Here is a 15692-nt window from a genome sequence, read left to right as displayed (position 1 = left end):
CGAACCCAGTTACAGTTAGCCAGTTACAACCAGGCTTACTAACTGGGTTACTGGTGATTGAGAAAATTGCAAGATAATAATCAAAAAACCAAACAAGTATTAGAAAAATGCAGGTCATAGTGGAATGCCATTTTGCTCTTCAAATGTTGGACTCTCTCTTGCTTTTATCGATAAATGTTAATGCTATTAAAATGTAAGGGTTTCCTTTCAGTCTAGCTGCCCATGAAGTTTGTCATGTTTCCATCAACTGTTACTTTTTAGTCAAATTACTTCAGTTTTATACAACTATAAGAGACCATGTATGGCTAAACTCTAAATGTGAATCTAAATTTGCTAATTTACTATTTCTGCTTGTCTCACAGCATTTTGTGCTTTATTATCACTTAAATAATTAATTCAGCTTTGAATAAAGGAACATTTTCATTTTGGTTACCCTATTGTCCAGTAAATGAAAGCTATCCCTGCTCATAACATTAACATATTACGACTCTGTGGGGTACAAGGAAGGCACGGTAATATTTCATGTGATTATTCCTAGTGAGGGGTGACTGCACCTTTTCAATCATCTGTGAATCGGTTGCACACAAGGATTAAGAGGTGTTTGATTTGATTGATTTAGTCTGGGCATGGGTTTCACAGTCCTGACTGAATTTTCAAGGCATTGATTAACTGAAAAGGAACAGAATAAACCTGTACGTATATCTTTTGTTTTTTAAAACAGAAGCTCTTTTTAGTTATTCATTCTTCAGACATTTTACATTTTGTGTCTGAAAGCGGCTACCGTTTCCTTGGGGACCAACGTTAAAGATACGGCGCCACATCTTATCGCATAGCTGGAAGGTTTTGGTGAGCTTCAGCCTTTTTTATTTTTCATACTTCCAATGGCTGAGACATAGCTTGCATTATTTATATTAATGTAGAGCATGAATTTTATACATATCTGGATTTAAAATGATTAAAAATAAACAAATACAATTGCAATTGAAATACAAAAACACAAACATTACTTTAGGAAATATTACAGATCAGAAAAAGGAAAAAACATATAAAGACATCCCGTGTACGCTTCACAATCTGCAGAGCAGACATCAAGAGTTACTGGCCGTCCATGACAAAGTACAACAAACAAAAAATGACAAGGAAAAGAAAGTTTGAGAAGGAAAATATGAGGAACTGGAAGAAAAGCATGAGGAAAAGCAATAAAAATTAGAAAAACTGGAGAAAAAGTGTAAAAACCTTGAGGTGCAGCATGAAGAGCTTTTCCAAGAGATGACAAAGCTCACAGCACAGAACAAAGATCTGCAGGAAGTGTGCCTGAAAAAGAAGAAAAAGCACTTCAAGTTTTTCCAGAAGAAAGACTCTGTTGCTTCTACAATTCAGCTGGACAAGAGTTGCCCAACAGGGGCAAATCATACAATAAATGACGCAAATAAATTCACGGTGCTTCAGGGTCTTATTCAATCTCAGTGTTGTTTAGAAAACTCAAAGACACAAGAAAGAAGCATCATTCAGATTAGCCGCATATTAACTTAAAATCTGATGCAGCCGTCCAACACAATCTCAGTCTCCATGTCTTCTCTAGGGAAAATAATTATTTAATCTTCAAAAGGAAACATAGTGAAGCTTTAGTCTGAACCCCAGCGAGAGAAATAAATAAAGGAGTGAAATAAAGGAGTGTCTTTTATCTGTACCATTCCTTTATCATACTGCATCCGACCACAGACCTTTGTCATGGTAATGCTGTTAGTCTGCTGCACTGCTGGTTCCAGTCTGGCCTGAGGGACTTGTTAGTTAGCAGCATGAATAAGGACATCCCTTGGCATCCCCTCCGCCACAATACAGACCCTTCTCCAAAGCAGAGGAGAGAGTTACACACCTGCTCCTTAACACAAAACAAGCAATGAAGCATCTTACTCTGTTTTCCCATGAACTCTCAATTACGCCTTAAGCTTTAAATTGGACACTGTAAATTATGAATGTGATAAAAATCTAAATGGAATTTGTGCATCTGTTTCTTACAGTCCAGAGAAACCTGAACATAGTTGGTAGTAGTATTTTGGCAGTCGTAACAAGTTATTTGCTAACATTGATGCCATGATCAGGCTTTGTGCAGGCAGGATGAGGACCCAAACGCAAACTCACAGAAAAAAAACAGGACTGAACTCAAAATACAGCTTTATTTCTGACAAAAGATAACGGCGATACAAAATAATATGAAACTGAACTGGGAAGTACTAAGGAACTGACTTACAAGGAAACACACGGAGGGGCACACAGTCATGAGGGAGAACACGACACTGAACTGAGGGAGATGTGGACATAAATGCACAGAGGGTAAACGAGGGAAGTGAGAGCACATGGGAAACACAGCTGACACAGATAATCGTAACGAGACAGGGCAGGGGTGAACACAACATGACGCATACTGACGAGAGACTGTCAAAGTAAAACAGGAAGTACACAGAGGTTCAGACAGGAGGAGAGAGCACAGACATAACTGAAAACATGGAATAAACACAAGGAGGGGAAACAAGGGTTCACAGATACATAAAGGGGCACACAGGAGGTAACCAAATAAGGAACATCTTAACTAAACAACCTAGGAACCAAGGCATAAATAGAGAACAAAATACAAAACACACAAAAACTAAGAATACTGGGCCAACATGGCCCAGGACCATGACAACTGAGCACAACCAGAGATATGCAAGTGTAAAAAATTGTTTTTTTAAATGGATTAATACTTCTTTGGGAACACCACAGCAGATCATTCTCTACCTCTTTTTACTCTGTCCGACTCACAGGATGGTTAATCTGAACTGCATGCTTATCTGAACTTGTAAGTTATAGAACTAATTAAGTGGCAAAATTTCCAATCTGTTTAACAAGACAGAAACTGAATGTAATTTCATACACTTCTCCGTCCACTTTGCCTTACCTGCACTTTTTCTCATCTCTCTTCTGAACCTATAATGCCACTTTAAGAGCAAGTTGATTAACGTGTTAATGAAATTATTAGCACAATCGCTGCACTTTCTACATTTCTCTTTACATATATCACCGTAGAAATAATTTTACCCACTACACTAGCACTTTAAAAATGAAAACGCATCAGAGAGGCTGAAAACCGCAGTTGCAGCGATGGTAATTTCAACTTTCCTTTTGTACGGTGGCAGAACAAAATGTGACTGACACGTCAAAGTGACAACGCTTTGTCAATAAAGGTTAAGGTCAAAAGTTCTTCTCTCCATCACCCCCCCCCTCCCCCCGCCCCCAGTCCATGCTGATGAGATAAAGACACTTTGTGTTTTAAAGGTCTCTGGTTTAGCTCAGACTTTGGCAGATTCTGCATCCCAACTAAACCCCGTGAGGACGACTTCAAAACAACAAAACAAACTCAGGAAAGGCAGTGAAAGATCAGAACCTATTATCCGCGCCTCTCTGTCCCTGACAGCTTGCAAACAGTAACCCTCCTCTGACGCTGTCATAACCTTTAGGAAAGACGAGGCTTGTTGCCGAAAAGGCAAACGGATAATCCATTAGGCTCAGATGGCCGTGAAGTAAATTTGTTTATTTTAACTTGAATCTTATTTTGAAAACAATTTGATGTTCTTTTTGTTCTCGTAGCGCATCTAATTCATTTTCATCTTAATGCACTTTGGGTAATCTCGTCCATTACAGACTTTTTGTCCACAGCAGTATGGGGTCTCTTCTTTTACTGCCCATGCTTTCCTGTTCTCAGTATAAAATGCAGACTTATGGCTTTAAATTTTCTCCTCCTGGCAGCGATTGAATCAAATGCATACTTGATGATGTGGCTGAACTCCTCTATCCTCGAGTGGCTGAATCCTTCTCTCACCCACGGGTGTGATTTCCAGTATCCAGGCAGCCCAGTAGGGCCCAAGCAACCCAGCAGGAAAACCCATCAGCTTTTCATCCACTTTTCTTGGAAAGGACCTCTTTGGTGATAAATGACAGTGTGTGTGTGCTGAATAGTGCTTCTGGTTTGACCCTCAAAAGGGACCTTCTCTTTTTTTCATTTCTTGTGAAGAGGGCTAATTACCATGTTCTGTAGAAGAGCTATTGAGGTCTTATTTAATTTGAAGGCAGCAGAGAGGATGAGATAGGGGAGGAGGGGGGAAAACAAGCCTGTAAAATTAATCTTTTCTCTCAGGTCCTTTGGCACACGGGATCTGTGATCAAATTTAGGCTCCCACTGGACACTAATTTGATATCACATTAATTTGGGCTTTAATCAATTTTCAAACCTGTGTCCACTCCATTATCACATGCATTTTGGGAATCTGGATTCGGCAGAAGGAAAAATGAGATGATTTCACTACAGTTTCACCAGCTTATTGCATCATTGCATAGCTCAAAGTGCCAGCTGCTCTTTAACCACACCAGCCTTCTTTTTGAGAACTATTTGAAGCTCTATGTGCACCTACTGTGAAATGGAGAGGGGAGATTTTGGCAAAGTATTTAATTAGTACTGAGGGGACTGGAGGATGGTGAAAGCAGGGATCAGGTGTCATGGATTTACAACAATGTCTTCCTGGCAAAGTAGTGCCCCTTTACTGCCAGCTCCTTTCAGAAAAGAAGAAAGGGGGGACGGGGAATGTGGGACTTACTTTCTCATTAAGCAGCTAAAGACAAAAGCTCTCAAAGTGACCTAAGGAAACAGCTATCAATGAATGTGTGGATCTTTTACTGCTAAACCGTTAGCTAAAGGTGTTCATGGTATGTGACTGCTTTCTGTATTACTGTACATTTCCAGGGGTGTGTAATACAGAAAGCCTTTTGTCCTATAAGACAAGACAGCGAAGCTTTGAATCTGCACTGGAGTGTTCAGAGGTTAAATAACTTGACCTTCAGAGGTCATTCTATTCAATTAAGCCACTCTCTCACTGGCCACAGTGACAGGCTTTTTTCCCCCAGTTTTTTCCCTCTATGACATCGTCTACTTCTTTCCTTTTTTTCCAAACACCAGTTGCATAAATTTAAGTTGTAGAGGGCTGGGGGTCAGAAGTGGGGCACTGTTGTAGGAGTTGAGGATCACCGAAAACCTGAAACACATTCAAAGCAGATTAAACAGCCTATTTTTACCATCACAAGACTCTTCATGTGTCATTAACACAGGAAGGTCTTGAATGCTGTTGAGCACAATAGAACAATGACTGTTTAACCAAAATTTCACTATGAAAGATTTTAGAAACAGAACATAGCTGTGTTAGCTGTCAGAAGACAGAGGGACAGAATCCTACTGTTAGCTCAACCTCACCACATCCACTTTTAATAGACCCAACAGAGCAGTTTCACATTATATGTTTTAATGGCACGTTTTAGGTTATTTACCCATGGGGTCGCCACAGTGGATGGCTCTCCCTGTTTCATTTACCACAGATTTTACACCGGATGCCCTTCCTGATGCAATCCTCCCATTTATCTGGGCTTTGGGACCAGCACTACGAGTAGACTAGCTTGTGACACTCCCCATATCCTGGCTATGTGGCTCCTTCCGGTCTTGAATCAGGAACATATTATTACTGTATATGTTGTAGTAATGCTATCAAACAGCTTATATACTACCAACTATTGGTCAGTCCATGCTACATCTCACAAGATATTTCTAAAGATATTCGTTACCTCCATTAATATGGATGAATCCTCATGGTGATTTTCATACTTTTGCGTTGGGTCCAGATGACCTTTTTTTGGTTTTTGGTTTTGTTGGGGTATTTAATAAATACTGAATTAATTTAGGAAAAAGAAAATAGTGATTGCACCTGGGTTGATTGACAAAGTCAGAAATATTTCCAGCAGCTACAATAATTGTTAGTTATCATGGTTATTAGCATGTTAAATAAAGGCTAAGATGCTGAAGCTGTTAGCATATGATAACATTTAGCAGAAATTAACATTATTTAGACCGCTGGTTTGACTCTAGACCAGTTTTGTGTTGTCTGGTGTTTAGTCTAAAGTGAAAGTAGATTATCAAAAACGGTAATCTTGGGCCGGGCAATGTGTTTCATTTTAAAGGGATGAAAAAAGTATATTGCTTATTTTAATCGATTGTAACTCTTTGTTAACGGAGTTACGTTGTCGCTCTGAGACACAAACTGAATAAACCAGGACTCGGCGCACATTTCATGCAAACAAAGTTTACAGTGACAGCTTCCAAGACATTTCTACTCACGTGTAACGCAGTAGGCACTTCACACGAGAACAATTGATATCGATTTTATGATATAAGTACCTGTTCAGTGAATGCACATTAACATTCCTGCTGCTGTTAAGATATTGCAGTTCATGGCAACACTGGCTGAGAAGTGTGGCTTAGGCAGCAGGCTGAGTGGCAGGTATCTACATGTACGACTGAGTGGATGTGTACAGGCGAGACAGAGTGAAAAAGAGTGTGTGTGCAAGGTGCATGCATGTGTGCATTTGGAGAATTAGTCAGTTGTTTGATTGTTTGGTTGGCTGGAGAAAGATAGAAGGAAAAATGATAAAGAGGGCAGAGCTTGGCCTTGTTACTAAGGTACTCGCATAAATGCATGTGTTTATGTATCCCGCTTTCACATCATTTCCAGACATTTTTTGGCGTTACTTATGGCATTGGTCATGTTTGAAGCAATACCAGAAATGTGTTAAAACATGGTTGCCCAGATTATTCACCTTAAATGATAAGGATGTATTTTTGTAATGGCGTTGGCATACATAATGCTTGGTGTATTGCATTTCTAAGGCAAATATTGTGACTTCCTTAAATGGGGCATGATAGAATTCCACCATAGGGGTCTTTCCTTGCTTTCCCATGCCAAAAGCATAGAAAAGACTCTGTATTATCTTCCCGTTGCTCTCTATTTTGTGTTTGCTTCCAGCCTCTTTGTTTACAGGGTTGAGTTGCAGTGGCTGGAAGTGAGTTGAAAAGTAATCTGAGATGTTTTACAGTAATTAGTTGTCCTCGTTGCTGCTGTGGAGACTGCTGTACTGCCTCAGAATGGGGAATCGGGGACTGCAAGGGGGTTGGGGTGAATGTGTAAGTGGGTGGATGGCAGGGTGGGTGTGGGTCCCTTCTTTTGTAGCCTGCACTACTCTCCCTCGCCGTCGAGAGAGGGAATGGGCCGAGGCAGCTGTCACTTACCATGTGAATGTTTCAAGGGCGACCCAGGGGTCTTTAGAAAACTCTCCTTTTTTTTGCCCCCCACCCCATTTTTCATGAAGAAGCAGCATGGAGTTTCTGAGCCACAGTCGGACCCAGAGGAGGGGCTTTGTTGGATGAGAAGGGGGAGAGTGAGAGAGAAAAAATAAGCCTGGGGAAGGTAAAGGGGGCACTTTGCTGCCAGGCTGCCCGGTACAGGAGCAACCTGAGCATCAGCAGCACTGGTGGGAATAGCGCTGCCACGCCGTTATATGGAACTGGCACAATTTGACCTCAATGTGAAAACTGCTCTTGGCTGGGAACTGTGGGAGTTCAACTGAGCCGTTGGAATACATTGTCTCCATCTGGGCGCACTATCCCATCGGTGGCGTTAACAAGGAAAGAATTCCTCCATCGCAGCTCCCATAACAAAGAAGAAAGGGAGAGGAGCAGAGCTGGTGGGAGGAGAAGTGAAGTGACGGGAGGGGAAGGGTGCACTGTGAAGGGAGAGGAGGGCATTGTTTGCCTGTGACTGTGGGCAACGGAAAAGCATGAGTTATCAGGACATGTGTGAGTGTGTTTAGAAAGTGTGTTTGTATGCGAGCATGTGTGAATGAGTGCACTTGATTGAGTGTGAGCTGGAGGGAGCATGCATGTGTATGCATTCGGGGAGCCTTCAGTTCAGGATGTTGGAGGTGGGAGGCCATTCAAGGGATGCTCAAACAAAGCTGGATTTTTTTTCTATCTTTGTCTTCTTTTTGAACGGTGATTGAGGAGTAGCTGGATTCCTTTACTCATGCTGTTGGGCTCGACTGTGCTTCGGGGTAAGTGTAATTCACGTAAGCTTCTAACCGCCAAAACTGCCACTAAGTCAGGGCTGGCCTAGAGAGACTTTGGTTTTGCACTTTGCCGGTCAGGGATTAAACTAAGAGGTCGTAGCAGTGAGAGATCCAACTGAAGGATTTTCTGCATTTACTCAGTTCAAGAGGCAATAAAATATTCCAAAGCATCAATATGAATGGATCATTCAAATGTAAGTACATAAGTGTATTTTATTTAGTTCAGCTATATATTCTTTGTGAACATTTTCTCAATTCCTTGTATGGAGACATGCCCCTTTTACAACAGCTACAACTAGCACATTGTATTTTATATAGTAGTGCTGTATTGCACATTTAGAGGACAGTGTGCAACCTTGTACATTATCCACCCTAAAATGTTATGAGTCTCATGGGTGAATGCACAGCTGCCATCCCTGAGTAGGGACCACTACAATGATTACTACTTCAGGACCTCCCTCAACAGAAACCAGCACACAACAGTGACACAACATTAAGGCTCTACTGTTCTGATTGATGATTATTGTTCGCCACTAATTACCAGTCCACTCGTATCGAGCTTATTACACCAAATCAGTGTATAAATATGATGAAAAACATACAATACAAATATCCTCTATATGGTATTTTAGATGCTCATAATGCATACACACATATAAATGAATATTGCTAATTTTGATGTTCGTGCTTTTATACTATATACAAGTCCCTATACTATAGTCATAATCCAATTCATCAGGAAATGGACTGCGGTCGTGTATCATAAATCACAGCTGAGAGCAGAGAAAGGGCCATTTGAATTAAGGGCCATTTTAAAGGTGGTTAAGTGATGGGATGGTTAGGTCAATATCAGTTATATAGTAGAGTGGCTCTCTGGTTGCCTGGCTCCCTTTCATCTACCATTGTGCAAAAAGGTGAGAGGTGTATATCAGATCCAGGGATGCTGAGAAGGGATTCTTTCATGAAATAATGTAGGTCACTGTGTTAGTACATGTCCTCCTTAAAAACTGAATGATTATTGGGGTTTTTTTTCACTCTATATCAGGTCTAAGGGGTCAAGGCAACATAATGAGAATAAGAGTACATAAGCCTGTGTATTTCAAACAGAATCTCCTTTTTACTGTAGCATGTGATGAAAGTGGTCCTCAGCATATCCTCACACAGTGTGCTGTGAGATCACTGTAAGAGCAGCCGTGTAGTTTAGTAAATGACCACACATGTGGTGCGGTAACCAGAGAAGGCACACCCTCTCTGCTGAATTGTTAACCCATATGGACAGAGCCACAGACACTCTCTCGCTTCCTCGGGAGACTGCTGGGCAGTGATCTGGCCTAACTGGGTAATCATTGATCTTCAGGCTGGGGCTTTGTCTGGGCACTACTCTCTGATCTGACTGTGTACTCCCCTGTGGTTTCTTAACTGCATCATCTGCTCAGCAGAAACATGCATGATGTAGGTAATTGCTAGCTTAATGCACATGGAGGCATCATACCAACATAGGTCATATTTAGATTCCCATCCAGTTAAACACTGTCAGATTTCATCTTACTACAGTGATCAAGCATATGTAACCTTAGCTCCTTTATGGGTGTGCCAATTTGAATGAAACTTTTCATAAACATCGTCACACATACAGCTATATATATATAATAAATAAGAATTGAGTCAAACAAAAAAGGAGAACCAAATGAAGGACTTTAAAAAGCCCGCCTAAGGCAGATCTGATTTAAATTTGTTTTGTATATTGACAGTAGAGAGACGTTCTCCTTGGCTGTAGACTTTTTTGTCTAAGAAGCTGCAAAAATAAAGAAGCTGCATCTACAGGCTATTATTTTAGCAATCGATTATGGGTGTAATATACAGAATAACTGTCTATCTTTATAGCACTGTGCATCCACATCCTCCGCATTCTCAGTAGTTTGAGGAGCCAACATCCCAATTTCCTCTTTGATGACCCATAGAGGCCCCCCACAGATCTTTAGTCACCGAGCATGACCTGAAATGACCTGTAATAATTCTGAATGGACCAGTCCAATCATGACTCAGAGGAGGACCTAACTTCAACAGCACCCCTCCCTGTGCTATCCTGATGGGCTCACCTCAGCTCCACTAGACCGAGATAATTACTCTCACCTTTAACCTTCCTGTTAAAACAATGAAGGCTCTGAGCTGAGGGACAGGCAGACAGGCTAACACCGTAAACTGTCACTCATGTAGTAATTTTGATCAGGTTAGATGGTGATCAGATCATTTTTGTATTCAGAATTCTGCAGTAGTAGTGTGGTAATAGGAGAGAGTCAGGCTTTAGTTTTCCATAAAGGTCACCAGCTATCAGTCTGTGTAATAACAGTGTATACTGTAAGGTATGCTACTGATTGGTGTCTGTTACACCAACAACTCCCCCACTACTCTCATGCCGCTTAGTTTTCCTGCACCTCCTCTTGTTGTCACCCTCTAGAAAGGCGATGTCTGCGTGTTAATGGCTGTCATATTTGATCAGATCCTTAGCGGCTTTCCCAGGACTGGTCCAGGCTGAGTTACAGAAAGCGCTGGCTGATTGCCACTGCTTTTTCTGTGCCAGGCTCAACAGTGGGATCCTCGACAAGCCTGTCACATTGATTTCTAAGCCCAGAATATTTCGGTTGGTGATGTGACATAGAGGGGAGTGCGTGTGTTTGCGGGTGTTTATGTGAAATCTAGACAAAGGGATGGGGAGTATCCTGGCCAAGTATCTCTGATGCATTTTCCTATGGTCCTTCAGTTCCAAGAAAAGGGCAACACTGGCAAAGAAATGTAGCAAATGGAGAATGTGAGACACTGATTTACTTTATTTGTTAGCAGTTTTCTGGACGTGTAAGCTATGCAAGGAGTAACTCGTGCCTTTGAAACTGGGAAGCTATGCTTTTAAAATAAGTATTATTTTGTAGATTCACAAACTGAGCAATTATTCATTGCATGATGACCCCCTTGTCTTATTTTAGGTAGCTGAAGAAACTCCCGCATGCATGGCCGCTGGCCCTTACCTGACCTATTACCTCATTAGCCACTGGGCTGAAGGATTATGGGCAACCTCATCAGCCGGCCCAGCTGCCTGGGCCAGAAGTCCAAGCATGTCAGGTCAGATGAGGACTTTCTGAAGGAGTGCTACCAACGAAGAAAAGAGTGGCAGCCCGCAGAGCAACATGGGGAGACCAAAAAGGAAGAGACTATCAAAGACAAAGCCAACGATGATGCGAGCAAGGAAAGAGAGGTGGAGAGTTACAAGGAACTCCAGGAAATTGATCTTAAAAGGGAGCAGGGAGCTGAAACTCCCATTTCAGATAAACCCCTTCACAGCTCTCCTGCGTCAACAATCAGGAGTACCAGTACTCTAGAAAATGCTTGGCAAGGCAGCCCGTCTCCCATAAAAACTTCTCGAAATGGCACCTTGACAAGGAGGACAGTGCCTCCTGAGTTCGCCAGATCACCTCTGGCTCACCCAGAGAAAACCGCTGCAGAGAGGAGGGCCAGCTTCCAGAGGAGAGACTCTAGAGAAGGAAGCCCCTGGTCCTGGAAGAATGTGGCATCACGTGAGGTCACAGAAGTGACAGAGGTGACAGAGACAACTGTAACAGAAATTGTGGAAGTGACAGAGTATCCACCAGGAGATAAAGGAGGGAACCCGATTGTCACCAGAACCGTGAGAGTCTTGAATGGTGTCGCGGAGGAACTTGCAGAGGTTGAAAACAACACGACTCTCAAATATGAGAAGTTGTATCTGGTTTTCTTTTCACTCTTTCCATTATTCTTTCTATCCTAGAACTCTCTCTGTCTGTACAGGCAATATGTTTTTTGGGTATTTCTATATCAAAATTTTTATGAATTGACAAAACACTAGGATTGTCTTTACTTTGCAGCTCCAAAGTTCAAGCTCAGATCAGGATCCCACCCTGGATAAATGGAGGGTAGGTTTTACCCATATCATATTTCTGTTGTAGTTAAGCCGATTATATTTCAGGTGAAACAACCTTGTTTTAAAGAAAACATTTTTTATTCACAGTTAAGAAATTGATACTGATATGTTGTGGTCTTTTGTCAAGGGAACAAGATCTGCCTTGGCACTAAAGGATGTTTCTACAGATTCTGAAACATTTCTCCAAAACCTGGAAGCTTTGCTTAAATGGGTCAAAGAAATAGAGGAGCTCACAGCAAATCAGAAACCCCCATCATCAGAGGTGAAAGTGGTGAAAGCACAGCTCCAAGAACAAAAGGTTTGTTACGTTCAACATTGCATCATAGTTTCATGTTTCCACTGAGTTCTGCAGTGGGAAAAAAGAATTACCTATAGGAAGATGTCCTGAATCCATGGAAAATGCTCTAGTGCTTCCGTTTTAAGGTAAATCTGCTCTATTCAGCAGTGAATGGGTGGTGTTTATCACCACAATGAGCTTCAGTAAGTCTTTGTCTACATGTCCTGAGGGCATATAAAAGCAGGGAAGTCTCTCACCTTTCAGCGGCAGTCACACCCATTGTGCGCTCTTTGGAGGAGGTGAAACCTGTCTGGTTCTTGATAATGTAGGTTTGTGAAACAGGACTCCCCCCTCACTGACTGGCACAAAAACAGGAAGAAAAACAAAAAAAGCAAAAATAAAAGGGGAGGCGGATTTAAGAAATATTAACAGGTGCAAGCAATGTCGTGTCTCAGAAATCGTACATAAAATGTTAAGAATAGGTTTTCTGTATTAATAGTGTTTGTGATTCCACATAATATCACTTCACCTGAGATATTCAGCTGTTTCACAGCTCTTGCAGCGTCTCCTAACAGACCGGAGGCGTAGTATGACCTCCATGATGTCAGAAGGCACTCAGCTGGTGGAGGCCCATGTGGGAGAAGAAGGGGAGCAAGTAAAGGTCAAACTATCCACTCTTAATCAGAAGTGGGAGGCCTTACAACAGGAAGCAGAACAAAGGTGAACCACTTTTACTATCAATATTGATTTGACAAGACTGCATCACGAGACAAACATCACTCACTGATTACGGGGACTTTCGTAGGAGGGCAAGCCTGGAGCTCATCCTTCCCAGGGCCCAGCTGTTCCAGGAAGGAGTGGACAGCTTGCAGCAATGGCTCATATCTATGGAACAGACTCTAGCTGAACTTCGAAATGCAGAAAGAGTAATGCTGCATCTCACAGAGGCCTCCGACCGGGCCAAGGTTAGAAATCTAAAGCGAATGGACTGCCATGCAAAGTAAAGGTGGATTGTATTGTTTAAATAGAAGAATAGATTTTACAATACATTTTAAACACTTTTTTTCTTCCTTCAGGCTGTTGTTGAAGAAATTCAAGTTAAAACTGCAGAACTAGGGAAAATACAGAAGTCAGGTCATGAGCTAATGGAAGCATTATCAGGTAATGTTTACATACATCTTTAAATTAGTTATTGTAGATGGATATATTAATAATAGAAGTTCTGCCCATGTCTGTCCCTTGTCGCTTGTTTGATAACTCCTTGATTAATCAACACTATTATATGAGAAGACTGAGATGTGATCTACCACTCGTTCAAACAACTTCAAACCAAACACTGCACTTCCTTGCATCCTCAGCAGTACACCTGCCAAGTGTGATGCTGGTGGTTATTTTGATGAATGGCTACTGTGTAAATCTGGATTTACCTTTTCTTTCAGAGGAGGAAGCCCAGCAAGTACAGGAGAAGATGGATGCTTTGCGTATTCGTTGCTCTGTGCTGAGTCTGAGCAGTCTGGACGTGCTGCAGAGACTGGAACAAGCGCTTGAGGCCTCCAGTCGTTGTACCTCCAGCCAAGAGGACCTCCACCTGTGGCTGGGTCGCATTGAGCGGGAGCTCTTGGGGGCAGCAGGGGCACAGACTCATGCTGGAGATGCAGTACTATGTGCAGCTGAGAGACAAAGGGTAATGTTTACACATAATTAAAGGTTTTTAGGGTTTATACAAGGAAATACCACTTGATCGCCATTGAAAAGTGGAAGTGCCAAGCTAATGTAATATGTGGAGAAAAAAAAACATTTTCACAGGACTCTGTAAAAGTAATGTGAAGAACTAAGTACGCCACCAAATTCAAAAGAGCCATCTAAGCAGCAATAAAGTAATTGCTTCTGTATGACTTCATCAATCTGTCATATTATTGTGGAGCTGGGGTTGGCATTTCATTTTCCCAAGAAGAAACTGGGACTGTCTGTTGTAGGTTTCTTGACGTTCTTGGGATTGTTGTCTTGTCACCTGATCTAATTTTGACCAAGCATTAGCTGCCGTCAAGTCAGTGTTGTTGTAGGACAGTCTTGCTCTAATTGCACTTTCATGAACTTTAAGATTTAACTGAGACCTGAAGACTCTGAGAGAAAGCCATTAGGTTTTGTGTAATTTCTTTATTGTCACATGGTGTTTTTTACTTAAGATGTTGGAAGCCTTCAGAACATATCTATTTGTATTTGAATGATAATTGTTTTGTTTATGTGACAATACTGTGTATTTTTAACAGTTGGAAAAAGCAGTGGTAAAGGAGATAGCTTGGTTCAAAGATACAGCAGCCAAACTTGAGAAGCTGAAAACTATTGATCTTGATCCAGAGCTCATCGCAGAACAGGTCTATGAGCAAAAGGTCAGGACACACACACACAGACACGATATATTATACAGTACATGCTACAGTTTTATAAGTCCATCAATAGGAATGTTTGGTAACTGATTTTAACTTGATTTTAACTTGATATAATGTTACCTGTACAGATTTTAGCAGTTGAGATTCTACAACATCGGTTCAATATTGAGAAGATGGTAAAAATCACTGAAATCTTGATGACATACAGCGATGAAGGGGAAACTGGCGATCTTCGGGTACACTCTCAACTAAAATTTCATCAATGAAGCAAACACATACATGACTCGGGAGGTTTGAATGTATTTTTTCCACTGTTACATCTCCTGCAGACCCCAATTGAGGCTTTACAAGAACAATGCAACACCACCTCAGCTACCAATTCCCACGTGGTCCTGCAGCTTGAGCATGCTCAGTCACTCCTCCATCAATTCTCTGAGGGCTTTGCTGAGGTTTCACCGTGGCTTGAAGAAACTCAGACCCTGATTGGCCAGCTGTCCCTCACCACAATTAGCTATGAGGCATTTCGGGAACAACAGGACCTTTTACAGGTAAAGAAACCTGCTTTCCCATATCAGAGTGCCAGCTTTTCTCTTCTTTCATCACCCTTTTTGTGCTGGTGAACAATGAAGTCCTTTCAGACTTTATAGCCACTGCCACTATTTTTCTCTGGGTAAATGTGCTAATCTGTTAAACCATAGTTCATTAATGTAATTTACTTCATGACAGGTCTGTTGTGTCAGGCCTGTCACTGCAAGTGACACAAAGGGATTTTTTGTCCTTTCCCTGTTCATTTCAAATGCTTTCTGGTAAATAAAGTGCTCTCTGCATTGTTAAACTTTTTTTTTCTCTCTTGTGCTTAGGGTCTTCGGGAATCTATAGCTGAACATAGACCTTTGATTGCACGTTTATGCTCTCTGGCAAAACGCCTGTCAGAACTAAACTCCATTCAGGGGGATCAGTTCTGCCGCAAGGCCACAGAGGCTGAGGAGCAGCATAGAGCTATTAGAGACCGCGTGAGAGAGACTGCCAATCTACTGGAGGAGTCCTTGCCTCGATTCACTCAGGTAAGAATCCTTGTTTGGAAATGTTCACC

The 15692-nt window shown here is 41.7% G+C and overlaps 1 protein-coding gene across 3 annotated transcripts in view; it reads left to right on the top strand.

Annotated features, from left to right (window-relative positions):
* macf1b (microtubule actin crosslinking factor 1b) overlaps positions 1-15692 on the top strand; it is a 32442-nt gene that overhangs the window by 5006 nt on the left and 11744 nt on the right. Inside the window, exons 1-12 of one of the 3 annotated variants that reach the window (XM_026183406.1) lie at positions 7068-7965; positions 10962-11698; positions 11877-11924; positions 12060-12230; positions 12763-12929; positions 13015-13174; positions 13286-13370; positions 13649-13893; positions 14480-14599; positions 14728-14835; positions 14929-15147; positions 15460-15663. In XM_026183406.1, coding sequence (XP_026039191.1) covers positions 11042-11698; positions 11877-11924; positions 12060-12230; positions 12763-12929; positions 13015-13174; positions 13286-13370; positions 13649-13893; positions 14480-14599; positions 14728-14835; positions 14929-15147; positions 15460-15663 — 2184 coding nt within the window. In that variant the 5' untranslated portion in view covers positions 7068-7965; positions 10962-11041. Of the gene's footprint in view, positions 1-7067; positions 7966-10961; positions 11699-11876; positions 11925-12059; positions 12231-12762; positions 12930-13014; positions 13175-13285; positions 13371-13648; positions 13894-14479; positions 14600-14727; positions 14836-14928; positions 15148-15459; positions 15664-15692 lie in introns of those variants that run through there. The other 2 variants (XM_026183407.1, XM_026183408.1) reach the window with 2 other exon arrangements.

The sequence above is a fragment of the Astatotilapia calliptera genome, chromosome 11, assembly GCF_900246225.1.
Source record: "Astatotilapia calliptera chromosome 11, fAstCal1.2, whole genome shotgun sequence".
NCBI lineage: Eukaryota > Metazoa > Chordata > Actinopteri > Cichliformes > Cichlidae > Astatotilapia > Astatotilapia calliptera.
This window is presented reverse-complemented; position numbering and strand designations above follow the sequence as displayed.